The 25,711-nt window shown below is 41.9% G+C and overlaps 1 protein-coding gene across 4 annotated transcripts in view; it reads right to left on the bottom strand.

Annotated features, from left to right (window-relative positions):
* Positions 1-1,801: 1,801 nt before the first annotated feature.
* The window catches only part of VEGFD (vascular endothelial growth factor D), a 33,358-nt gene continuing 9,448 nt past the window's right edge, over positions 1,802-25,711 (bottom strand). For all 4 annotated transcript variants that reach the window (XM_087757295.1, XM_087757297.1, XM_009476264.2 and 1 more), the window contains 6 exons: positions 14,120-14,330; positions 10,405-10,595; positions 7,931-8,079; positions 6,513-6,610; positions 3,914-4,109; positions 1,802-2,464 (listed from right to left, as the gene is read on the bottom strand). In XM_087757295.1, the coding sequence (XP_087613421.1) occupies positions 2,338-2,464; positions 3,914-4,109; positions 6,513-6,610; positions 7,931-8,079; positions 10,405-10,595; positions 14,120-14,330 (972 nt within the window). In that variant the 3' untranslated portion in view covers positions 1,802-2,337. The remainder of the gene's footprint in view (positions 2,465-3,913; positions 4,110-6,512; positions 6,611-7,930; positions 8,080-10,404; positions 10,596-14,119; positions 14,331-25,711) is intronic.

Genomic DNA, 25,711 nt, shown 5'->3' with positions numbered 1-25,711 from the left:
GGTCAGCGATGGCACCTTTCTAGCCTGGGTATCCTAATGACTGTTGCACTCTCCTGGGGGTTAGGCAGCTCATGTTCAAATCCCTCTCTGCCTCAGTGAGAAAAGCTTTTGAACATGGTTTTCAGCCCCTCAGTGACTGCTTTATCTAAGAGCCCTCTGGAGTTGAAGCAGACTTATTTGTCTCTCAGGTTGGAGCAGTTCTGTTTTGCAAAAAGAAGTTAATATATTCGTGGGTCAGGACAGAAAGCTGAGGAAGCCTCTACAGATCAACACTGACAAGACTCAGGCATAATTAATACAGGGTTCCAGCTGCTAAACTTCAATTTAAGAAAAGCTAGGAAAGGCAAAAGCTTAAACTCTTTCCACAGAATGTAGCTGTACAAATGCTGTTGTACAGTGTCGCACAAAGGTGTATTTTTACTCCATACACCTCTGGTGCCACCAGTTAAGTGTCTGGTTTGCCTCTGCATCTCCCTGGCTTTCTGAGGAATGTGCTAATGGTGTAGCCTATCAGCAATCCAACCAGGAGGTCGGGGTGCCCCCGACTGAGCTAGGTGAGAAGTGATGGGCCAGTTCATTCCTTTTATGGCCCCTTGTATAGCTCAGGGACTTCACCCATCACCTACGTGTGTCTGAATTTAGAGCCTCTCAGAGGAGCGAGGGCAATGTAAGGGTGTGCGTCTGCTGCCAAGCTGGTTCACCTGGTTTTGCACTTGTGTCACGTTCCCCTTCTTGTTGGTGCAGGGTGCACGCTAGTTGCACGTGGCCTGCGCTCTGGAACAAAACCCTCAGCAGGCGAGCCCAGTGCAGACCAGTAGGTAACCCTGCCGCAGGCACTCCACCCAGTTCCCTCACAGGTCAGTCGGTGTTGCTTGGTCGGAGAATCTCAGGCCAGTTCCCAGTACGGGTAACAAAAACAGCCTGCCGGCATGTTTGCACAGACCGAGATCACAGAGAGCTTAGGAAGCGCTCAGAGCAGTCATCCAGGGTCGAATCCTAAATGCTTTACTCAGACAAAAGACACATTAAATTGTTTGGTGCTTTGTCCAATGATTCAATCAGTCTTGCAGGATTTGGCTCTAATTTTATTTTAAAGCAATCTATTTTTTCCCTATATAAACATGAAAAAATCTCAGATGCACATCAAAAAGCCATTTTCTATTCCCCGGGTTGTGTCAACCTTTCCATCTCTGTAGCAGTTGTTTCATTTGTTCTCTTCCCTTCATTCACAGTGCAGTGTAGAATTGGAGAATTCAGCACAGGGGAAAAAATGATTCAGTCGTCAAGACTATCACTTCCAGTTCAGGATTATTGCTCACAATATTTTCTCTGAACTGGCTCAGTCCAAACTTCAGTGGCTCAGGAAATAATGCTGTCCTTGTACTTGATTTGATTAAAACACTGTTAACTCAGGCCTCACACGGGTGAAAGGAATTTCAGTGCAAAGGAGATATTTTCATAGCTTGGTAAGCTAAAAGGAAAACCATCTTTTAGTGAACATGCAGTCCAAAAATCACTAAAGAGTTAGTACTAGTGTGGCTGTTATCCCCTTAGGGAGATTAACACACTACACCAGGAACAAATAAATAAATCACACATGGTTGTAAGGCAGACGTGGGAAAAATGATTCTTCTTTACTGAAACTATTGGATCAAGTGACCTTGTTTCGACCTGGGTTTGGGCAGAAGCCAGTCTCAGTGGGACAAACATAAGAAGGCTGTACTTGAGATGGCTTTGGGTTTTTGCTTATTTTCTTTTTGTTGGGCAGAGTTTTAAAATAACAGAGAAAAATCAAAACCACTCGAATAACTGATGTATTTATTTTCTTATATACACTTAAATATGGCACATCTGACAGTAGTTGTACAATAAACTCAAAATGATAATCAGAGCTGGACAGTAGATCAAATAACTCAGTGCTGAACCTATTAGAAGCCAAATTCTGTACACTGAATTTCTGAAGAAAGTTTCACCCAGGAGCTGCATTAGCTAAAGATTCAGAGGCTAAGATTACGTAGTCTCAATTTCTGAAAGACTGGCTGGTGACTGTGACTCTGTTACCAGTATATCAGCTTCATTTTCCATAATGTAACATTGAACTGGCACTTTCCACTCTTTCTTCCATGCAGCCAGCAATTCATAGGTTGTTGTTACCTCTTAGAGAAAAATTACCAGTGTCCCAGAGGATTCACCTGCAGTTGGTGATTAATAAATAAATGCAGACTGGATTCATTCTTCTGCTGCTAATATGGAAGATGTTCTTCTTTACTACTGTTTGAAAGTCAGTGACAGCTACTTTGCAAAGCAGTGGATTTTCAGAGAATAGGGGAAGCTCAGTCAAGGAGTTTCTTTGCTTTGGGACCCATGAGAACCTCTCTTCTCCTTTGGACAACGACAGTGCCTGGAACACACTGGTTTTGCAGTTGGGCATGTTCTGGGTTGGGATGGACATTTGTCCTCACAGCTGTTTGATAAAGGAGAAAAGAGGAAAAAGAGAGAAGCATTGTAATATGATAATTCCTCACTGTCGCAGTCCTCAACTTTTTCATCATTCAACACTGAAATGCTCTCTAGACAACGTTTGGGAATGCATTAACACCCTACAACAACTGGAGACAAGACTGCTGCCTGACAGTTCTTGTCTACAGCAACATGTCTTGCTGTTGTCCATTTGTCCGCAGCCATGGCCTACGTAATGCTTTCATTTCTCCTGAGCAGTGAAGCCCAGGGTGTCAGCACGGGATAGTGCTGCCCTCAAATTCTGCAGAGTACCTTAGCTCACCTGACGCTTCAGCTTTAGTGCTCCAGGAATACTGGGCATAAAAGTCCTGTGTCCAGGTTATAGTAATTTCTAGAAGCCAAACTCATGTAAACAATTGATTGCAGTGATCCCCTCCCACCTGTCTGAAACACAGAAATGGCCAAGTCTCTAATGCTCACTTTCAGCTCTGCTGATTCTATTTTTATACTTGTCAACTATTTTAGGCTTGCCCTTCTTGGAAGAAGGTTACTTCTTCCACAACTTCTTCTCCATGAATGAACCTATGAAGTCTATGAGAGTGGACCCTGTGGGTGATCATTCAGTCAACTGCAGCTCTGCTAAGGTACCCAAGGAAACTGGATGCTGACTGTCCTTACATAAGCTTTCAGACAGAGCTCCTGCATGCTCCTGCGTCTATACACGTGGCCAAGGCTCTCTGAGAAGGAAATTTTGAAAATAAACTAATGCATGAAAAAGGAGTGTTTTAAAAGGGTATTTTCTATCGAAGTTTTGCCAGAGAAACCTCAAAACTAGTTACACTAAAGGATTAGGGAAATGCATGGAGTATAACAGCCCCAGAACAATTTTCCAGCTTCTGAGTGGAATCAGCACTGATTGAGTGGCTTTGTATGTGTACAAAATTGCATGAGCTCTAGAAAATCACTTGCTCTGAGGACAAACTGAATAAGGAATGAGCTGTATGGTGTGGGTGCCAACTTAGGGAGCTTTTGTCTATAGACGTCCATGAGTTTGCATTCAGCTGTGACAGAGAACACAGGATGGGTTCTACCTGCTTACAAATGCAGGACTCAGTATCTCACTGCAAATCCCCTGTGCCACACAGTAATTTCAGTTGTAGCACAGTTTTAACCATCATTCCTTTAAGATTAGGGGGAAAAAAGTAATAAATATTGGTAGTTGAATAGCATCCTTGTCCAGATTTCTTTAAAACATGTTAATTAAATAAACCTTAGACTCCTACTATGAAGCAAGTATTGTAAATACCACCTTTATTATTATTATCTCTCTAACTGCAGCAAGGTATTTTATCCTGGGTGGACCTCCTAGCTAATTCAGCACTTGCACCTCCAGCATCTACACAAGCTAATTCAGATCCTGCAGCATAGACACTGAATGACAAGGCACACTTACCTGCAGGTTTCAGCATGAAATATCTTGTGTTTTAGAGCACAGCTCTCTTGGCTCTCCCTACACAAATAGCAGCTGCAGTTCTCTTTACTTTGAAAGAAATCTGTGGGACACTTCTGTCTACAGATGCATTCACAATTTTCTTCATCAAATTCCATATGTTGTCCACACATAGCCAGCTCAGCAAGAGGAGGGAGTCCTGCAATAGCACATACATCTTTTAGCGGTAAGCTTTACATGTCTAAATCCTGCTTTCGAAGAGACTCTTTCTTTGCAATCACTATGACTCACACATGTACTCTCTGATAGATTCTAGTCTTCAGAATTTCTGTTACAGTGCAGAAAAGGACTTGAGAGGATTGGACTGATTATTTCACACTCTAATACTGCTATTTCTTGTGGGTTGAGCCCCACATAGAAATACTTTATTTTGGGGCTGTATATTAAATGAGCCTAGTGTTAGGTTTTGGAATGCACAAATCTTTACTGGACAGCAGGTTTTAAAAAGAAAACCTGGAAAAGGATTTAGTCTATACCCATGACAAAATGCACATCCATGCAAACTGTCACACTCACTACTCAATGTACTTCGCTATCCATAGACTGCAGAAATTTTGCAAAAGTAATGCTACATCTAGTAAGGTGCGAGCTGGTCTAGCGATTCAATAAGGAGCATATGCAAACTTGTTAGTTAAAGATAGAAGAAAATACTTTGTTTCAGCCACAAAACCCCAGCCAAGTGAACGCACTGTCTGATACCTCATCTGTCTTCCTTCTAAATACACATCTGGAGTACAATATGAGGCTAATCCCAGCAAAAAGGGAACACATTTTGTGAAACCTTTATTAAAATGCTAGCAGCACATCTCTGCTTAAAGGTCATGCCATATGATGTGTCATTGGGAAGGTAATTTCCTGTAGTTTTACAATTAGCTCTTGGATTTAACCTATGGAATGTGGAATGTAACCTGTGTCTGCGACCTCTGCAGCCTGAGCTCTGATCTCAGTGGCCAGAAAAGGCTTGCACATTACTTGAAAGAAACCTTCATTATTATTTACTTAATGCTGGAAAACCAATATCCAGACAGAATAAAACCCAAGTCCTATTGGAAGGGAGGAAGCAGTCTGCCCCAAATTCTTGGAAGACAACCCCCTTCCTTGGGATGATAAAGCTTGGCATGTGTGAAGTGGTGCAGAGTGGTTTGGTCTCACTTTGTTTCAACCTCAAAGACAGATTTTAAGTTATTTTCTCCCAGCCACTGCCAAACACAATGTACTTCAGAGAATGATATTTTATCTGAGGAAATATTGAGTCTATGTCAACAAAAGCTATAATTCAGCAAGCCACAAATTTTAATGCTCCAAGCTGACCTTACAAAAGGCTAAGAGTTAAGAGGACTCTGGCTATTCACAGTCCTTTGGACTTAATATAGAGTACTAATCCTTTCTTGAGTGAAAAGTATAACTTGAGCTTAACTGCCTAACCTGATGGTCAGATGATCTGATCCAGAGTGAGAATAGATCCTACATATACCACTATGCAACTGATTTCTTCCTTATTAACATTAGAAGGCTGTAATCAACAGACCAGTTTATGAGGTTATTTAGTTTTATTTTAGCTTGCTAGCCTAGGAATTGCTTGCCAGCTTGCTTTTATTGTCATCTTGGATGGTTTATTCTTTTGCTTGCTGCATGTAGGTTAAACCACAAAGGCAAGGCTTCCTTCTGTGTCCGTCTGCTCTAGCGCTATCATAATTTTATTTTGACCAGTACGATTTCCTGAGAAAAACAATTTTTTTAAAAACCTTATACAGGGCTTGGAGAAATTTTAACTTCTTTTAATGTTTACTGCTAGCAAGTATCTTTAGACTTACACAGTTACCCCCCAGAATATTTCCTGAAAATTTCTTTGATAGGTTAAAGTTTTCCAGGAAAACCTGAGGCAGAAGGGAAGTAGCGTACACTTCTACAAATTTTACCCTCTTCCATTTCCTTCCACAGACCTAAAGGGGTATGTGTGCATACTCCTGAGTATGTATGGCATATCAGTTTGAAAGCTTCCTAAATACCTTAATATTACCATAAAAAGTAGTCAAATACTTTGAAAGGTCATGTAATCTTTTGCACTGACTACAGCTAATAGACAGGACTGATTTTCCTGTCTTATTTCTGATTAAGTCTGTTCTTAAGAATTTCCCACGGTAAAGATTTAGCACCTTCCCCATGCAATATATTCCAGGATGCAATTTTTTTCTGCAGTTAAAAAGTTTTCGCTAATGCCCATCATACAATTTAGAGGCCCATGTAAAATAAAAATGTATCCAGGGTGCCTACTTCACTAGATCTTTTTAATACTTTCCTATTTCCTATTGAGGTGGCTAATATAGGAGGAGTAAAATGTCCAAGCAAAAAACATGAGATGGGGATAAGCACATGTGAGTGTTTATTTTCAGGTGCGTTTCTACACCATAAGCCAAGTCTCTCTGGGGATGTGGAATCAAAACTATAACTCCCTCAATACAAAAATGGGACAAAACCAAAATGAAACACAGTCAGCCTGGAGATAGTAAGCAAAAGTGACCGTTTGTAATTTCATCTTTACCTTCCCGTCTGTTGGGGTGCTGTACATCTACAACACATTCACATTTGTCACTATCCCAGATCCATCCATTATGGCAAAGTTTGTTGGTAAAGGGACATCTAGAAGAAAAAAAAAATTAAGATAGGAATTAAAAAAAAAAAATTAGGAGCATCAGTGTAGTCATTTGGCAAAATGAGCCTGCTGGTATGCTGGGTCTGCCACTTGTACTGCGTGAAGGTACAGCATCTGTGTGCATTACTGCTGCAAACAGAAGACCTTGGGACTGGATGGTCTTGTTGATAGGGCTGAGCTGTCTGGCTCCCAGCAACTAGGAGGAGCAGGTACAGCACATATTTCGGATTATATCCTTAGGAAACAGCTACAGTTTCTCACTTCTACTTTTCCATAAAACTGCTCTAGCCCACCCAGGGTAGTCTTTGTCTTACAGTATTCATGCCATGTAACTGTATTCAATTTTGCCATCCTGCCAGAAAGTGCAGATCCAGTTTAAATTTGCCCATGCTTAAGGATGTACAGTGGACTGTTTTCACGGTCAGAGGGGTCAGTTTGACTTTTAGGCACTTGGCTCTGGGAGGGGAACTCACAAACTGGAAGAAGGCTGTGGTTGTTCTGTATTTTTGAAGGAAGGGAATTCAGAGTGGCCAGCTGAAATGCCACCTCTCCCCCAGCCCAGATGTCTAACTAAAGGGCAGTTACGGGGGCAAGCCTACATGCAAGGCTAGACAGAGACACCTGAGGTATAACTTCAACAGTCACTCAAGCTGGCTGTGCTTCTAAAGTATTTGTTAAATTAGGGTAGCCTGTTCTCATCAGGACTGCAGGTATTTTATACCATATTTTGGAGTTAGATGTGAGATCGCTTTTCTCCAGACAATGAGCCTGACCGATGCAAACCAAGACTGGACCAGAAATCGCAAAGCCACAGTTCACACTGCTTCTGACCTGACATGCCATGAGGTATGGCAGAGGGCTTTAGCTTGAGCATAGCACTCTACGTGCCCTGGCTAAATAATGTGCAAGCAGAGTTGCTCATGTCAGGTTGAAAAAGTCTATGCACAAATACCCAAATGGCTCCGCTGGAGCACAGGGCTAATATGTGCACTTTGAGTCCCCGCTCAAACCCCTAAGTGTCTTAATGACTCCAGATCCTGCTGAGCTAGCCTAACCAGCTGTTTGTTGGATTCTGGTGTCCATTCACTTATAATTTTGTGGTCCATTCACCCATTCACACCATTCCAGTGTCCATTCACCAGGTTTAGTTGAAACTTTCTAACCCTGAGTGATAACCAAGTTATTTGGAAAAACTGTTGGGATAACAGAAAGTGAAGGGACCATTGTAATGACCAAACCCAAACAAAATAATTTTCATACTTCGGACTGCACAACATGTGTAGAAGTTTTTAAATGAGGGAACTTACCCATCTTCTTCTGGATACTGGACAGATCTTCGTATGATAGTGTACTGATGACGCTGGGTATTTGATAGACACTTACAGCCTGTGTGATTGGCAATTTTGATTGGCACGGGCTCAGGAACACTTGTCAAGGGAACCGAGATTTCAAAGAGCTAGGGGGGTGAAATAACATTTATTTTTCAGTTTCTGTTATACAGTTAATATTTGAAGTTTTCAAAACCTCTTATCCTTTGCCACCATTTTCCCCGACGTTGCTCTTTTCTAGAGACAGGTACCATAGGTATAAATGAGCACTGGGCATTGAGGGTTTTGAAGACTAAGCAATGCCCACCAAGGTAGGAACTTGCCAAAATGCTGGTTCCAGTGCTGTATACCAGCTGTTAAACACCTGAGATCATTCAAAATTATTTGCAAACACACTCAGAAGCCTGTTACGGATGCTAGGGCAAATGGGAAAGATACAGGTGTTGGAAACTTTGTTCTCAATTACATCACCGGATTAATGTCAACCACTTATGGAGACACCTATTTAACTGTCCTAGGGTATAGTCACAGCATGCATCTTTAGGGGCCTAACTTAACCCCCACAGCCTCCTCAGAGAGAGAAGAAAGAGGAATAAATAGAGGAGAGTTCATTCCGCTTCAGTTGGGTTCCTGCAGGGCATCATCCTGGAAACATCTCTCTCTTGACTATAGCAGGAGCTGAAGGAACCAAGCAGCCTTCCTTCACTGCATCCAAATTGTTTACGGTGATCTCTGAGTAGCCTTGTGGAAGCCCTGGTTCCCTGGGCAGCTACGTGCAGGAGCTGTTGAAGCAACTCACACCCCCTCTGCCCCCCCAGCCAGCTTCCTTCCCGTGGAAACCAAAGCATAGGGTATGTCTTCATGTGCCAGCATGTCTTGGCTTAATGCTGCATCCACATGCAGGGGCTGAGAAGTATTCCTAAGCCTGACTGCTTAGACATTTAAATTTAGGTGTCACAGTGTATGACTTTAGGTGTCATGAGTATCCTTCAGTGGATATTTTATATCAAGGAAAAAAAAATCTGTCACTAATATGGGAGTACTTCCGTTCATTTTAGGGGAGTAAATCTGGACTGATGGTGGTGTATCCAGGAGTGGAATTTATCTGGGGGTTTTTGAGAGAATCTTTATTTTGAAGGATGCTAAAGGAATGTTACACTCTGCAAAACTGCAGCTTTTTAAAAAAACTTATGAACTGCTGCTCCAAACAGATAAATAAATAAATACTTTTTAGCCTGACCTAGCTCCCTGAGCTGATCGGATGTCTTTTGTGTGTGGTCAACAGCTCATAACAGCTTTCTCCTTCTGGTGTGGAATGAAAGCAATTAATGAACATTGACGCAAGAAGGACGGGCCCTGATTTATTTTACTCCAGCTATATTCCAGTACAACCAGACACAGTGGAATTACATTCCAACAAACCTGAAACAAATACAGAAGTAAGTCGGACCTGCTCCCCATGAGGACTTCAATTTTCTTTTTAAAACAACTGCCCTCGATATTTGTTCTGATTTAAGGAAAAGCCTTTTTCATAACTAGAATTCAGTATCTTACTCCAAGTCAAAAGGCTTTATCAACTATAAGTAGGGATGCACAAAGTGAAGATTAATCAAGGAGGACCAGTGTCCTGTGCTCCTTCTGTAGGTATGAACACAGATCACAGTTTCATCTGTAGAGCTGATTGAAAGTACTAAACTTGGAGCTCTGCTCAGAGTCACCCACTGGAGCAAGGTATCTGTACGTAGACACTAGAGGGAGTCTACAGAAAGCAGCTCTCTGGATACTCTCTTTATGCTCACTTTTTGACACTGGCATTGCCTTAAAACTCAAGTATTTGTCGCCTTTTGCACCTAAGCAGTAATTGGCTGCTGGTTTAAGCCTTTCTTTTCCAAAGTGATTTATGATTTGGGACATTCAGATCCTGAGGCATTCAAATTGAAAGCATCTGTCCTCTCCTGTTGAAAATGTCCCCTTTTAAAGCTTGCAAAACTGCATAACCAAAATTATTAGCCAGCCCTTTTGGCACTGCTGGCAATTTTGAAAATGCAGCTTTTGGACTCCTGGCCTCATGCAACAAAATTTCCCGGAGTCTCTCTTAAACATTGGTGCAGAGGATTCCCATGAGCCACTACTCTCAAGAGATCCCAGGTCCAAGTAACAATACATTAATGAAAGATTAAACTCCTTAACATCACGTGAGCCTGCAGTCACTTTCTCAGGGCCTGATTTTCCATCTCTATGCATATATAGCCATTTTAAATAATGCAACGTGAATGCAAAATATCATTGCACATGCCTGCATTCACTCCGCATGGATAAAAATTTAATTCCTCTGTTTGTTATGATAGTGCAGGCAGATCTTCATAACAGGATCTCAGAAACCAAACATCCTCTTTCCCTTCCCTTCTTGGAGAGCCAGGGTAAAAAGAAAGCAGATGAATAGCCTCATTTACCGTTTTTGACACATAAGTTGTACTTGTATTCATGCAGCTCAGGCTCTCCTCGTTGCAGCAGCCTCCGCATCTGAACACGTTCACACAGGGAGGCTTGAAGAATTTGTTGGTTGTTGTACCCAGCTCCTTGGCAACTTCCACGCAGGTTTCCCTTGGCACGCATTGAGTCTTTTGCCATTCCTCATCTATGACTGGAGAAAACACCATTTTTATGAGCAATCACGGCAAAGTTAAACCTCTGATTAGTGAGGCAGAAGCATTATATAAATAAAAACGAAGTGCTGGCAGGCCATTTGCACTTACTTGGATCGATTTGCACTTACTTGGATCGATCTAAGGACCAGAGAGAGTCTGAGTGCAAAATTATCCCTGTAACTGCCAGCTGCACTGGCAGAGAGGTCATTGCATTTATACGCCTTTAGCTTTCAATGCGGATGACCAAAACCTCTGTTAATTCCAGTGGGTTAAGTAGAGCTGCATCAGTTTCCCGTAGCCAAGAGTCAGCTCCACAGCCTCTGTCTGACAAAGCTGGCCCACACCCTGTTCTCCTTTTCTCCAGGGTAGACCTCCTTGTTGTCATTTTATCCTCTCTTCGTGTGTACCCCACTGCGGACTCAGTAGAGCCTGCGCCTGACTGCAAAAGCATATTAATGATTAACAGATTCTGGTCAGAGGGTATTAATACTTCTACTGGATGTCAGCCAGCGAGCACCGTTTCCAAAATGTCTAATGAAATCCAAGACAAACACTCTCACACCTCAGTACCCTCAGGGGTTTCGAGTTTGAATAATAGGAATATGAATTCAAGCATGATTTATCTATTCAAAACACTGTGACATCTTTCAAATAGTGAATTGTTGTCGACTAGTAATTTATTTTAGACTGATCTGTCAAATTCTGACTGCGAGAAGGAATAATGCATTAACTGACTGAACCAGAGGGAGAAAGCAGTGACATTTACATAATATTATCTCGAGTCTTGTTAAGAGGTGGCCCTGCTTTTTTTGGCTTTTGCTTACCTGATTCAAGTTATGGAATCACTCGAGAATCATCAATGCTTATGCTTTAAGTCCTTCTTAAAATTATGAAAAACATTTTTCCTCTCTGCCCCCCTCCAGCAAGCTTCAGAAAGATCAAAAGCAGCTTTTGTACTGTTAAGAAAATTGCCCTCTCTTCCACTGCAGTCCACCTCCCTAAGATTGTGCAAGCAGTACATACGTTTACAGGGAAGTTCTGGGAAAAGAAAAAAAAATTCTGGAAGACTTTTAATCTAGATGCTATACTTTGTTTTCAGATGAGAATTTAGTTCTCCCTTTCCTACCTGACTTTCCTTTTATTATTTTTTTTAACTGCCTGTCTATATTTAAATCAGTTTGTTTATTCCTGCAAAATCCTTCCCCAGGGTTGATTCACTCCACTTTCCAGTCATGCAAAAAGTAGAAGAAATAAGAGCTTGGAGTACAGATTCTGATTTTACAGCATAAATTAAGAGAAGAATCACAAAAATCAATAGAATTTTCTAGGGCAATGTTAGTCTATCAAAACAGCAATCCAATCCTATCCTTAAAATAGAAAATAAAGTGTTTGCCAAACTCATTAAGGTATGTGCATGTAATCACTTCAGATGTCACTTCAATGAGTGTAAGCGATGGTGACCTTTCCAACTGCACACATCCTCACGTTATTAACCACTTCTTTAGCAGAAGGGCTGTTGTAGGAAGGGGCGGTCAAAGAAATGGGTGTCACATTTTGTTCAGAAGCACCGTGGTCACCCTGATCTTTTCCATGAGCAAACGCAGGGCATCTGCTGAGAAATTTGGCTCTGATACAGACTCCAGCTTGAAAGCGCTGCCATCCTAGGTGAGCTGAGCTGCTCAGGGGAGGCTGGGGGTAGATGGGGTAACACGGGCTTTCAGCAGATTCATAGTTAAAGCTCTAGAAAGGAGGAATAAAGTTCTGAATTCTCCCTGCTGGAGTTTGGGGTGCTGTGGAAGATGGTCTAGCAGTGAAACAATGAGGAGCCTTGACCCAGCCCTCTCATCAAAACACTTTATTAAAACAAAACAGATGCCCTTGGCAAAAAGATCAATGCTTAATGACTGGAAAGGGTGTGGGAAAGAAATACATGTTTATAGGCTTGGTTTTTTTAAAAGAAGCTTTACTACCTTGAACATGTTAAGATATTAGAACAAAAGTAGTTTCTGTCCTGGATGTTTCCACTTTGGATGGAAGAATGGAGAAGATGACCCAATAGCCTTTTTTTAACTTAAATTTCAGTGGCTTGACTTTGAATGAGAAAGCTGACATCTCTGTGTCTAGAGTTAGACTTTTAAAGGAAAAGTAAGAAACGACTTAACAGCTGTTCCAAGCAATTATAAGAAAACTATATCTGTATGACTACAGTCATCTGACTTTATTACCTGAACACTTACATTATTCTGCCACTGAAAAAAAGCCCATTGCAATACGCACTGCCTCAATAACACTTGACAACATCCTCCCGTTGTCTTGCTGTATGGACAAAAGGAATACTTTAATTTTTCAGAAATGCTGGTGCTCAATAAATGAGCAATAGAGAACAGAGAATTACAGCATTTGACACTGGGTACTACTTCTAATAACAGCTCTATGGACTCCTAGACTTGTAAAGGTGAGCAAACAAAATGTGTATCATTAATTAAAGCCCTCTTAATTCTTCTTCCAGTGTGTATTGGATTATTTGTTTCGGTACAAAATTTCTATGAGAAGTGTAAACCATGCCTGTCATATGAAAACTCTTTCCAGACTGGCAGTCGTCTGCATTTCTGTGCTGTGGCACAGAGACGCAAATTAAGGCCTTTGCTCAGCCATAATTTAACTGAGTAATGGTGTGCAAATGTGGCTGTGGTTATTGTAAAAGTGGTATTGGAACAGGATCAGCAATATCTGATTTCCCAAAAGGAAAGTGATATGATCATAGCACTTCAGGGTATAGATGAACAAAAAAGAATAGCTCTGTTAGGCTACAGTGTAGTTCTGCTGTAGGATATACATTTGCTAGACCAAAGTATAGTAACTGATCCTTTATTTTACATCAATGAATGTATAATGCCTCCCGCGTCTCTCACCTACACGGAATAGTATTCACTTTTGCTCCAGGTGAGGGAATAGATTGTGATTCCCCACATTCAGCTGTTGGTTGGTTCTTTCAAGATCTCCTTCTTCTCTCTAGAGAGACTTCCTCAAATAGATTGGGATTAGGGAACTACTTCCTTCCTCTGCAATTCCCACCCAGGTACTGCAGCTGATACAGTGCCTTATATCAGAGCACACCTAATAAAAAAGAGATTTCTATGCCTGCAGGAAAACTCGTCTGTTTCTGCCTGCAAGCACATTCTGAGCTTTAGCCCAGTGCTGCTGGCCAGCCGCTCGGCCAGTCATTCCAACCTGTTCTTTGCACATTGACTTCCCCTCCTTTCTGTGGACTGACAAATCCATACATAATACATCCTCCCTTTGGAGAGTATACAGAGAACAATAAGCCTGATTTGGCCACAAAACAGGGAGGCAGACTCAGGCTATTGCCTGAAATTTTTTCATTCAAATTAATTTTCTATGAATGCCCTGTTGTTTCCAGTATGGGTGTTTTCTAGGAAACCCCTGGTAGTTAACCCTTTACTGGTTAAGAATCAGTGGTCCTGAAGCTGAGATCATTCACCTGCAAACCTGCACCTACCTTTCAGTGTATCGATATCATAGAAAGCAGCAGCAAATCTGGTGGAGCGATGTGATGCAGAGCGGGAGTCTAAATTGGCCAGGCTTTTGAGTTTTAGCCTGCATTTCCACAGCTTCCAGTCCTCAGAGTGAGTGATGCGAAGCAGCTCTTCCAGGCTGGATGCTCTCCTGATCTGCTGTTCTGATCGCTCCAGTGCTGAGAGAGATGTCCTCTGGAAGGGAAGGGGGAAGTCAGAAAGCCAGTACCTTTACAGCCTGTCCCCAGCGCAGCATATGGAGCACTTGTACAAAAAGGCAGCGCGTTACTGAGGGCAGCTGAGCATACCTGGGAAGACAGGTGCACACAGAGATGTCCTGGGCTTTGACAGTGCCCGGCACCAGACCGATCTGCGGGATTTGTGCCCATATAAATTGGGAAGGGGAGATGCCTGCTTCCTCACCCTTTCCATCACAGCCACTACAGCTATTTGACAAGTGCAGGCTGTACTCCCCATATCCCAGCTCCCCAAGGAACCTGGCAGACACCGATCACATCGCTGCTGTGCCTGAACTGCCCGGCCATGCCAGCGTGAATCCCAGGCCACCCCTATAAACAACCTGAATGAGTTCAGCTGGTGAGCACAGCCCATCTGCCTTTGCAGCCAAGCCACCTCAGGTGCCAAAACTCTGGTGCCAACCACGAGACATCGCTGCAGGGGCAGGTGATACAGCTGGAAGCTGCCCTAAATATGAGGGCCCATCCACACAGCAGGCAAACACAGTGTTCAACGTGCTGCAAAGTGCAGGATGCATCTGCCATTTCCATCCCAACTACCATTTGGATCATGCTCAAGTCAGCCAAAGTGACCTCAAGTCCACCGGCTATGCAGCAGTGTTAGCACAGTCGTTGCATTTTCCACCTGCATGATGTGCATGACCATTCTCCGCTCCCATGGGAAAACACTCCCTACAAAGGCCTACCCCATCAGTTTAAAGTCATTATTCACTTAAAACATACCTGTTTAACAGAAACTTAATATTGCACAGCACCCCATAACAATACTAGTTTCTTTGGCTGCTGCTTTCCGACATCTGTGTTTGTGCCTTATCATTGGGTATTTATTTCCACTGACTCACCAGATCTGCTGAAACCTATTGCCTCCAACCCAAGTAAAAGGTTATCTTTGTAAATGGCTGTGTTGCGCTGGGCTGGTGCTCTCAGTTGTACTCTGTGGTGATGCAGTTGACTGTACTTTTTGACTTGCAAATAAAGGGCTGCACTGCCAGCTCTCGTAAATAAAATGCCAGTCCTTAAAGGCAAAGCTGAAATACAGGAAGCTGGCCATGAGCTGTGCAGCAGCCTGCAGTCTGAATGGAGGCAAGCGAGTGCTCTGTATAGGACTGGGGAAGGGATGGAGGAAAGGGTCACCTATAAGATGCACATTTTTAGATGAGATCTGAAACCTAGGCACTGACTGCATCTGTTATTTGTTATTAAAACATCTGTGGCGTTTATTTTGCAATGATACAGATGTTAGCCCGTACATGCGGGCCAAGTTCGTTTTTGGGTAATTACCTTCTACTGACTTAAAATTCCCTGTGTAGTTAACTCAGAATAAGTTATTTGCTCTTCTTTTATGCCCATACAGAACATTATATTGTGCTCTAGCAACCTGCCATGTTTCATTACAGAGAAGGCTGGTTTTCATAGGTGAATGATTTCTCATATAGCTCATATGTGGTGAAAACTGGAAAGCCCATCTCAATACTTATGGACAAATCGGTCAGAAGAAATGTGAATATTTAGCACCAGTAACTGAATTTCAAGGTAGTTTTACAAACAAGCTACCCAGAATTTTGGCAAGCTAGGAAAGCTGAAATTCAGCTTGAGGTCAATGCATCAAGACTCATTTGTTCTAAGAACCGGAGCTTATATTCACTCCCATTCACAAACTGTCTCCTTGACCCTACAAAACATGCGAGTATAGGACCAGAGCTGGTGTGGTAATGGGACCAAAGATATTAAAATTGAACTCTATTAACCATTAACAAGACTTTTTTCTCTCTCTTTACAGTAAAAAGATGTTCTAGCTGAATCAGCATCTGAGACTTCTAAACTAGAATGAAATTACAGGGACCCTGTAAAATGAGACAATAGTATTCTGTAAATGAAGAGACATATTCCTGAACTTCTTGTAAGGATCAGTAGTTTGGGACTAGCTTTTCCATTTCTTTTACTTAAATACCAAGAGGTTTTATTAATGATTATTATATGAGCAAAATAAGTTTTAAACCTAAAATCAAAGAGAACAGAAAAAGTATACAACACCTCCTTATGGTAAGAAAAGATCTCTGGGCTTATATAAAGTAAGAATTGTACCTCTTTAAGGATTCTTGTATTTTTAAAGCTATACAAGTTCCTTAATGTGGACTGAATACACTGAAATGAACTGACTTTAAGCCTTCACAATTAGTATTGTACAGAAAGAGGAACAAGTAGTAGAAGTAATTTTTATAAGCCAAAAAATGCATCTCCAGTAGGATTTCAAATGTGGCAATTAAAAAAATGTGCCTCTGATATTGATGCATCATAGTGGTGTTGACAAAGCCTGCCTATGTGTGCAGGTTGTTTTGTCTCTTCTTTTACAGTTTTTCACATATTCGAAACCGAAGGAGTACAGTCAAAGGAAATGGAAGGAGCAGTGCTCATGACAGAATTCCCTATGCAGTCATCAGAAATGTAGCCTAATTAACTAAACTGTGATTATCCAAAACTCACACAGAGCCCTTGGAACCGAGTTATTGCTTCTTTGTCAACTCCAGCCCTGCTCAATGTTGCCTGGGCTATTCGACCCTGAAGTGAATCTGTTGCCTCTACCCTCTCCATGTTTCCTAACACCTATCCAAGCTCTGCAGTTTGATGGGATCGCCAGTTGCCTACCAGCACAATGGCAGAATAATTGTCTGTCTTCTTCTTGTATTTGACTTCTTACTGGAGGGAGCAGATTTTACAGCTGATTTTATAACTTCTTCCCAGGAATCCCTATCCAGTAAATTTCCTGATGCCCTTTCCCGTAACAACAGCAGCATTGAAATAAAGTGCAGACTCTCCCTCTGAGCACTGCTGACACTAGGCAAGATGGTGAGAAGAAGGCACTGCTAGATTTTAAGGCAGGGCTGAATCCCAGGTAGTTGCGGTTTTTACAGTGTGGACATCTATTTTGTCTGAGAGTTAGTCACTCTCAGCTCCCTCTATAGCCAAGACAGAGAAATATAGACACTTTTAGAGCATGTTTCATTTGAAATTGCCTTGAAATTTTTCCTGCTGGCTGCCCAGCAAGCCCAGGCTCACTGGATCACAAGAGGTTTTTGTGTGGTGGATCTTTGGTGAAACAAATCTCACTGCAGCTATCTGAGGTATAAAACATCTGAAGAGAAGCACCTAATTTTGTTCCAATCTACCTAAGCGCCAAAACAGGAACAGTGAATACTGCCTTATGTGTTTGTTTTGACTCCTTTGAGACTACTACAATATCACATCTAGCAATGTTCAGCATCTAGAAGGACATCCCTCATCCTTATACACTTTGACCATAGAGGCAGCTATCCACAACTTAAAAGTATTCAAAACTAAAAGCTTAAAAAGTGAAAAGAAGGTGGAAAGTGCATCAGCCCCACCAGCAGGGCACAGCCCTACGACCTTGAACACCACAGACTGAACTGCTTCAGTTGGGAACTCTCGTGCTGCGTCACAGCAGCACTGAATAGCGTGTGGTGACGAAATCTTTCCGAAGCATTCATTCCTGGTAATCCTGTTTTGAAAAGGACAGCATCAAATGAAAACACAGAACCTCTTACAGGCTCGAATAATACCGTAGATGATGTGCAGCAGGGCTGCTAGCGCCACACAGATATGGAGACTTCTGTCATGTACTGCAGTTTAAATTCAAGCCCTGTTTAGATATATACAAACATACTCTGGCTGACTGAAAAGCTCCACTTAGAACAGTGCAGCTTTGCACAGAAAGATGAATAAATGTTTCAAAATGTAATATTGGAGGAAGGTGTTAGGTTCAACAGCATACCAAATCTACCCCTCATGTGATGATCAAGGACTTTATCCCCTCTCACAATGATATCGAGTGGACAGCAGTTAAAATCAGCATTTGAACAGGAGAGGAGCTCCCCACTCAGCCACAGAGCAGGTCTCCCTGCATAGAGAGGTCAAACCTCCACTGACATTTTTTGGAGATCCAGCTTCTCGCAAAAAGCAAGAGGAACAGAACTGCCGTCTGTCTCTTTGTCCTGACTGTAGTCATCTGCACATGCTGTTTCCCACTTTTCAGATAGTCCTACCTCCCTTTTTTGGGCTTTTTCTGATAACTACAGTCCTTCCTTCCAGGTTCGCCTCCCATTCTCCACTCTGCTCTCATCTTCTTGTACTGCTTGGATCCCACTGTGCTTTTATGTTGCTTATTTCTGCTCCTTTCCCCATGTTCTGCCAGGTGGGAGTCTAATGAGACCTACCTTGGGCTGAGCTGCTCAGCCCCCTGATGCAAAGGAACATCCATTTTTCTCCCTGCCATGCCCTCACTCCACTTCGCTTAGGTTGGCCCAGATTTTAGTAGTCAGCTGGAGTGAGCCATCACCACTGTAGTAGTTGTTGGTTGTAAGGGCTGCAACCTAGATGTGGAGCAGGAATTCACTGCACTTGGTGTGGTTCACATAGGTAGCAAGATGATGACCCCTGGCCCCAGAAAGCTTAAAATATACATTAAGGCTTGAGAGGGAAAGAAAGTAGAGAAGAAGCCATTGGCAAAGGGCCAGGGCAATGTCCTTTACACACTCCCAAAATGAACAAATTACCTGTGGAGGAGCCATATCGCTGGAAAGCTCCAAATGTCCTAAACTTTCAGTACCCGTAAATATACCCCCTGTAGTCAACCAAATACATAATGCTATTGCCTACAAGAAATGTTTGCACAGAACTCATCAATAACACATATCAAAGTAGTAGGTTTAAGTAGTTCATTCTTATCTCTTCAGCTTACTGCTGCGCTTAATATTATTTTTCTAAGTATCTCATCTAAGAGTGGATCCCATACCCAGAGATTAAAATCAGATTCATATTTAAATGAAGTTGTATGTTTTTCATAACACTGACTTCTCATATGTTTCAAAACTATTCTTCAACTCAAAGAGAAATATCTGTTTTCCTCTATTTGGGCTATGAGCAACGTCATTGACATCAGGAAATGATAACGTGGGTTAGCATTGTGATTTTTGGATAATTATAACTTTGTCCTTCCAAAAAAAACCCTAATGGGCTATCTGTCTTCTTCCTAGCAATCTCAGATGCCAGAAAAACCCTAAAACTAGTTAGCATTGGAAAGGAACAAGAGAAAAAGCAGTGGTATATTCAGTGGCCTTTCCCACCTTGGACGCTGGCTTAAATCAGACACTGAGTTCATTGCCCCGTTGATTTATGCTAGTCAAATATTTGGCTTATGCATCATGTCATACAGATGCACAATCCCACACATAGTCTGTGCTGTTCAAACTGGGCCCCTTCTTGAGAATTAGTATTGACAATCTCCTATCAGGTGCTGCAGCTCAGCAGTTTGCACTTTTTCTCCGTCCTTGACAAGCTCCTAGGTTTCTTGCCTAAGAATACCCGACTCTTTTCAAACTGATGTCTGAGTGAGTCAGCAGAACCACATTTCCAGCCTGACACAGATGGTCTTTGCATTAAAGCTGTGTTTCAGGATATCCTGGAGGTATTTTGAACAATGGAGGAAAGATGTGTAGAATACAATAGTAAAAGAAAGGCCCACTAAAGTCCTAAATTTATTTGACAACCTATAGCATAAACACATGCCTAGGACCCAAAATTGATTCTTTTCAAGGCCATCAGTAACTATCAATATTATTATTTAAGAAAACAGATGCATGGTGAATTATATTTTGTGTGCATGAGAAGGCAAAAATAAAGGTTGATTGAAATCCATACTTTGCTCAATCTGAGGAAAGTCCTGCTTGCATTTCACTCTGTTCTCAAGCACACCCACAGACCCAGGAAATACGTCCTGAAATCTTATACAGATGACTACTTTCCTTAAGCCCCAGCCTTGCAGTCCTTATCCACAGTGGGACCTAAACCTCTGCTTAAAGCTAAACACATGTAAGAGCTCTTCTGAAAAGGAATGTTTTTCTGAGTTAGGGTCACAGATACTATTGTGGCAAGAGCTGCATAAACGCCAATGGAAATCTTCAACATTATCACTGCGTCTGGGGCCAGCACAAATGATTAAGGAACCTCTCAATAACCTTGCACTGTTTTATGATCCATCCTCTCAGCGGTTAAGCAATAAAAAGAAGGTAACAGCTTTATCTTGCCAGGGAAAGCAGATTGTAGCTGCATAACACAGAGTGATGATTCTCATAATGCCTGTACCACAAACATGGCCAAACAGGTTTAAGCTAAGTTCAGACTAAATCTTTCAAAATTAACCATTCTGGGGGGTGAAGTTTCATCACAAAGTGAGGGCACTTGGACATCAACAAAGAGTACTGGCAGCATGTGAGGGCATTTCGAACCTTTACATGAGTATTGTGTGCTCAATGCAGCAGTAGCAGCTGCATTCAGTTCAAGAGAAGTCATGTAGAAGACAAAGAGTTGACGCGACCAGAAGTTGAACTCCAGTTCCAGTGCTGCCCAAAGGCTATTCTCAGAACTAGACTCAAACCAGTTTAAATACTAGGCAGATGATTCATTGCCACATGAACATACCAAGGAACTTTGCTGCTATATATGCTACACCTGAAAATAACCTCCTTTTCTTCCGTGATGGATTCCCCAAGGTGTTTTAATAACAGTGTATGAGCTGATCATAGTTACGGGCTCATCTTGCAGAGATAAAGTGCCTACAGCTCCCTGCTACCCCACAATCATTAAAAATAAAAAAAAATCTGATCCTATGGGTCATTCACCTGACTGAATATGAACTACTCATCTGAGACTCCTACTATAGTTAATAGAGAAAAATAGGTCCATTGGGTGCACGTTCATCTGATTCTAAAGTCTGTTGGATAAACTGTGCTTCCAAACTGCCTCTTTCTCTCCATTGATGCTGAAGGAGGAGTTGGCAGGTCACTAGCTCAGCTGTAGGCAGGTGACCTGAATGACACTCAACTGAGAGCAGTCAAATGAGATGAAATCCCCTCTCCTTGTCCAAAGCACAAGCAATGTATGAGGGACAGTGGTCAATTTTTCTCAGGTACACAAATACAAATAACCAGGAAGCGCAGCTGCACCAGGGTCTGAAGGACCGGGGACCGGCTGCAGGCCATCACTGGCAGCTGCCTGGACAGAAGAAAGCACTGCATTCCCAGCCCCAAAGCCATGGGGTAGTTGCCCAGCCATGCTGTGGCTTGCAGCAGACAGACTGCGAGCTGATGTAGCCAGAGAACTGCAAGGGAGTTCCTGTGGAAAAGTCTTGTTCTCTCTTGGTAGGAAAACAGGGCAGCTCCTGACATTGTGAGGCCAACACAAAGACCTACATGGTGTCTGAAGGTCTCTTGTTTGACCATTTTCCTGGTGAGGATGACAAGCTTGTGTGGAGTCTCTGCAGTAAGAGGAATTCCTTTTGAGGATTTTCATCATTAGTATTTTTAGCAGTATTGTGGCTCCTAGGAGTATAGGGTCAAGTACAAACACAAAATAAAGAGACGATCCCTAACCTGGTGTCTACAACCAAAGTAAAAGACAAGAGAATACAAAGGCATTCATCTAAAGGGAGTACCAAGGAAACACAGAAGATATTGCTCTGAGTGATGAGCCATGATTTTGAGATAGCAGGGGCTCGACCATTACCAAATTTTATCATAACAAATATTGTCTATAATACAGCATCTTGTATCCTTGGGGTGTTGCATAATGGGTAATAAAATAGTGAGAGAATCTTCTGCAGCTTCAAAACATCAGGCTTGCAGGAGTGGCTTACTGCCTTATCAACAAGCAACTGCATCACCCCGTAAACATCTAGCATGAGGCGTCTAACTCTACCACATGTCTGACACATACTAGTTCGCACTACTTTTATCGTCACCATTGTATTTCATTTCTGAGGAGAGAAGAACATCTACTTTTCAACAGCTCCAATAAAATCAGAATTTTGATTCTCTGTCAGCTATGAACTTCTGATATATGAAGTCCCATCCCTGATTGTATCCCCTCTGGAAGCATGATAATGTATGCATTATTAATGCACAAATAAGCTATTTTAGTTATAACAGAGAGACAAAACAATGAGATATTTTGACTTTCTACTAATACTATTCTCTGAAACAGATGGGCTTGTTATGGGATTTTTCAGTGACTATTACAGGCTTTGCCATCATTATCAAAAGCATGGATGAAGTTTCAGGAGCATGCAGTACTTCATTCCACCTTCAAATGGTGACTAAACAAATACTCAAATCTGTTCTAATACTTAGAAAAAAGTTTAGGCGCTCTCAGTGCACTGCCTTATCCAGACTAAATATTCACTTGATCATCACAGTTACATCCTTAATAACCTGGAAGGACATGTTGCTTATGGTGGGGAAAAGTTTAGGTCCTATGGGGCAGATTTCCAGCTGTCACTTTTTTAGAAGGGTGCTTTCTCCAGTGAGAACTGTATTGAAAGCATACAACTATATTATGCAAGTATACAGCAAAAAATACGCAACTGGGCTGAATTTCTTCTTTAAGAGGTTGAAAATGGCCTCAACATTCTTTCCCCAAATATAAAATTAGTAAAATTAACGTTGAAATTGAGAAACTCTAGGGTTGCTTCAGACATATGATAGTCAAAGAAGCTGGGATTTTGGGGCTCAGAGGCGAAGTACCAAGGCAGCACTTTTTGTTTTCCAAAGCCCCCTCACAAAATTGATGCCTTGATTTGCCTGCTAATATTTTCAGCTGTGCCCACTACTACAGCATTTTCTGCAACTGCATGGAAGGGAGACTCCGTATAGAATCATAGAATCACAGAATCGTTTAGGTTGGAAAGGACCTTTAAGGTCATCAAGTAACTCTCACCAGCAAAAATACGCATGTGTCAGACATGCATCACCTGGCTGTAAAGCCCAGACCACTACTCCTGTTGTGCCTGCGGAGGGGCCAGAGGGATAACAGGGAGACGTTTATCTGAGACTGTCACATTTCTTACTGATACAGATGTGATGTTTGAGGGCCTCTTTTGCTAAAACCTTGCCAGTACATCATCTGACCAAGACCCAAAGCTGGAGGAGAAGCAACTTCTAGACCACTCCACCTCTGATGTTCAGTGTGGTAAGAAGTTCCCTCCAGACTCCTGTCCTTGGGAGTCTGTCTCCTTGGGCTCTAGCTTTACTTCCAGTGAAGACAGGAGACTTAATTACCTGTTTCCTAAAGTTAGTGGTCAAAGGTGGTAATTAAACAGCTTCTACTTTAGCTGAAGATGATACATTTTCACAAGTAAATCATATTAGCTACCCTATGGCTTCAAGAGAACAGCTGTTTTATATTTTGAATGGCCTTTTGAACTAGAATAGATCTTCTGTGGTGCTACAGCAAACAAATCAGACTTCTGGCACTTTAGTAGCATGCTTACATTATCAAAATCCTCAGAGACGAGACATTTTCGTTGCTGTATTCTTGGTTTGAATGAACCAAAATATTCAAAGCAAAGAACTCAAAACATCAGAATAGTGCATGATTTTGTAAAAACATAAATCTCAGAATATTTCATATTCTTTTTCATGTCCAAAGCAATCAGAGAGTGATCATATTTTATCAGAATAACTCTCACAACTATATACTTTTAGCCAACTAGGTCTTTACACCAAAATGAGGGAGGTTTTTTTCCAGCCAGCAAATATTTTGAGAATCAGTTACAACTCTCATGAAACAAATATTTCTTGCCACAGCCAGGTCTTTTTGCTCTCGTGGGAAACATCCTCACAACAGCTGAAGTGTGATTTTGAAGGTAACAGCATTCACTGTGCATCATTTTGTCAGCAATGATGGAAAAGCCGGACGGGCAGATGGAAGAAAAGAGTAGGTCTACTATGGTATGGAGTTTCTTCCTGTTCAAGCCTACTCACCTACATTGAGAGTTTACCTTTAGGTCCCTCCTACGGTGATGACGCAAAGTATATTTGCTTGGTCAGTGAAAGGACACAGATGGATTGTCATAAATGTCCAGGGTGGTAACTCACTGATATATCCCAAATGCTACTGATAGCTTTGGGAGTCTTACAATACGTTTTCTGAGCCTCTACTTGTATGCTTGTTCATATCGTCTTGCATTGCTGCAGTCTGTTCCGGCAGCCATGATGCTCAGTACAGAGCACAGCTAGAAACCTTACAGAGCACTTACTTCCTCATACATAATGTTAGGTGCCAGTCTAACGCTGTGACAGGGTACAAATGTCAAAAATAGCATATTATATGTGTTTACAAAGAGCATGTCCAGACTGTGGTCACTTTCTTTTGATATTTGTCCCTTCTTTGGAAGTTGCTGTGGTTTGAACAGTGATTTTGGAATGGCTCAGTAACAAAGACCTGAATGAAATCAGATGACTATGTATTCTTTTAATACTTGAAAATATTTTTTAATGTGATGAAGGTTCCCTTAGTTAGTACTTTCATTGGTTTCTGGGTTTGCCCCAAGACACTTTAATAAATGTTTTGGAAGTGTGACTAGCCAATTGGACGGCCGGGTTTCAAAATGTCACTTCACAAAGCGAAGCCATTGCCAATACCGAATGAACTTATGTTACCCCAATCACATGCACACATGTTCCTGGAATTGTAATTTTTCTTAAGTAATATTTCCCTAGCAGATCAAGAAAGTATCCTGATGTGGTTTCTGAGTCACATTGATAACTAAAGTGAAAAGTTTTGCCTGTTTGTATGGCACATTCTCTACATGCAAGGTGACATATGATACAGTAACATGATGCAACTTTTTTGCAATTCAACCCGACTCAAATAGAATTCCCTCCCCAGCTGCACGCAAATAGTGACCACGCTGCAGTTGGTGACAATGAATTCCCAAAACTAACCCAGCATGCTTCCCATCCGAAAGCATGGCTCAGGCAAAGCCATCCTGACATCCTGGTAATAAGGAGAGCAGTCACCCCTTTCCAAACCTCTGTGGCACCCACATTGGATTGCCAAATCCCATGTGTTCAGCTGCACGGCTGTTGTACTCAGTATGACTCTGCTGAGGTGACAAAGACCCTAGATGGCGTTCTACCACTGACTGAGTGGTCGCACACTTTAATTCACATTTGGGGGGAAAATAGAAAAAATACACAGATGTCCTTCAGGAAGCCGAATTTTTCTTAATGCAAACAAACTAAAACACCCTGCTCAATTGTTCTGCTATTCATTGATACAGAAGCCCGTGTATAGTTGTTTCACAAGGACATCCAAAAAAGAGCAAATTCTGCTTCGTCTTCCCATGGGCAAATGGGGTCTCTGCAGCTGTAGTGGGGGCACATAGCATTTTGTCTCCATCCCTCAAATCCCAATGAGAATTTTGAAGATTTGCAAAACATGCTGGGGAGGTAGGGAGCGAGCAGA

Source organism: Nipponia nippon, unplaced genomic scaffold (genome assembly GCF_047370975.1).
Source record: "Nipponia nippon isolate SJK-2023a ecotype South Korea unplaced genomic scaffold, ASM4737097v1 scaffold_2, whole genome shotgun sequence".
In the NCBI taxonomy this organism is placed as follows: Eukaryota; Metazoa; Chordata; class Aves; order Pelecaniformes; family Threskiornithidae; genus Nipponia; species Nipponia nippon.
The sequence above is the reverse complement of the archived record's forward strand: the minus strand, read 5'-3'. Positions and strand labels throughout refer to the sequence as shown.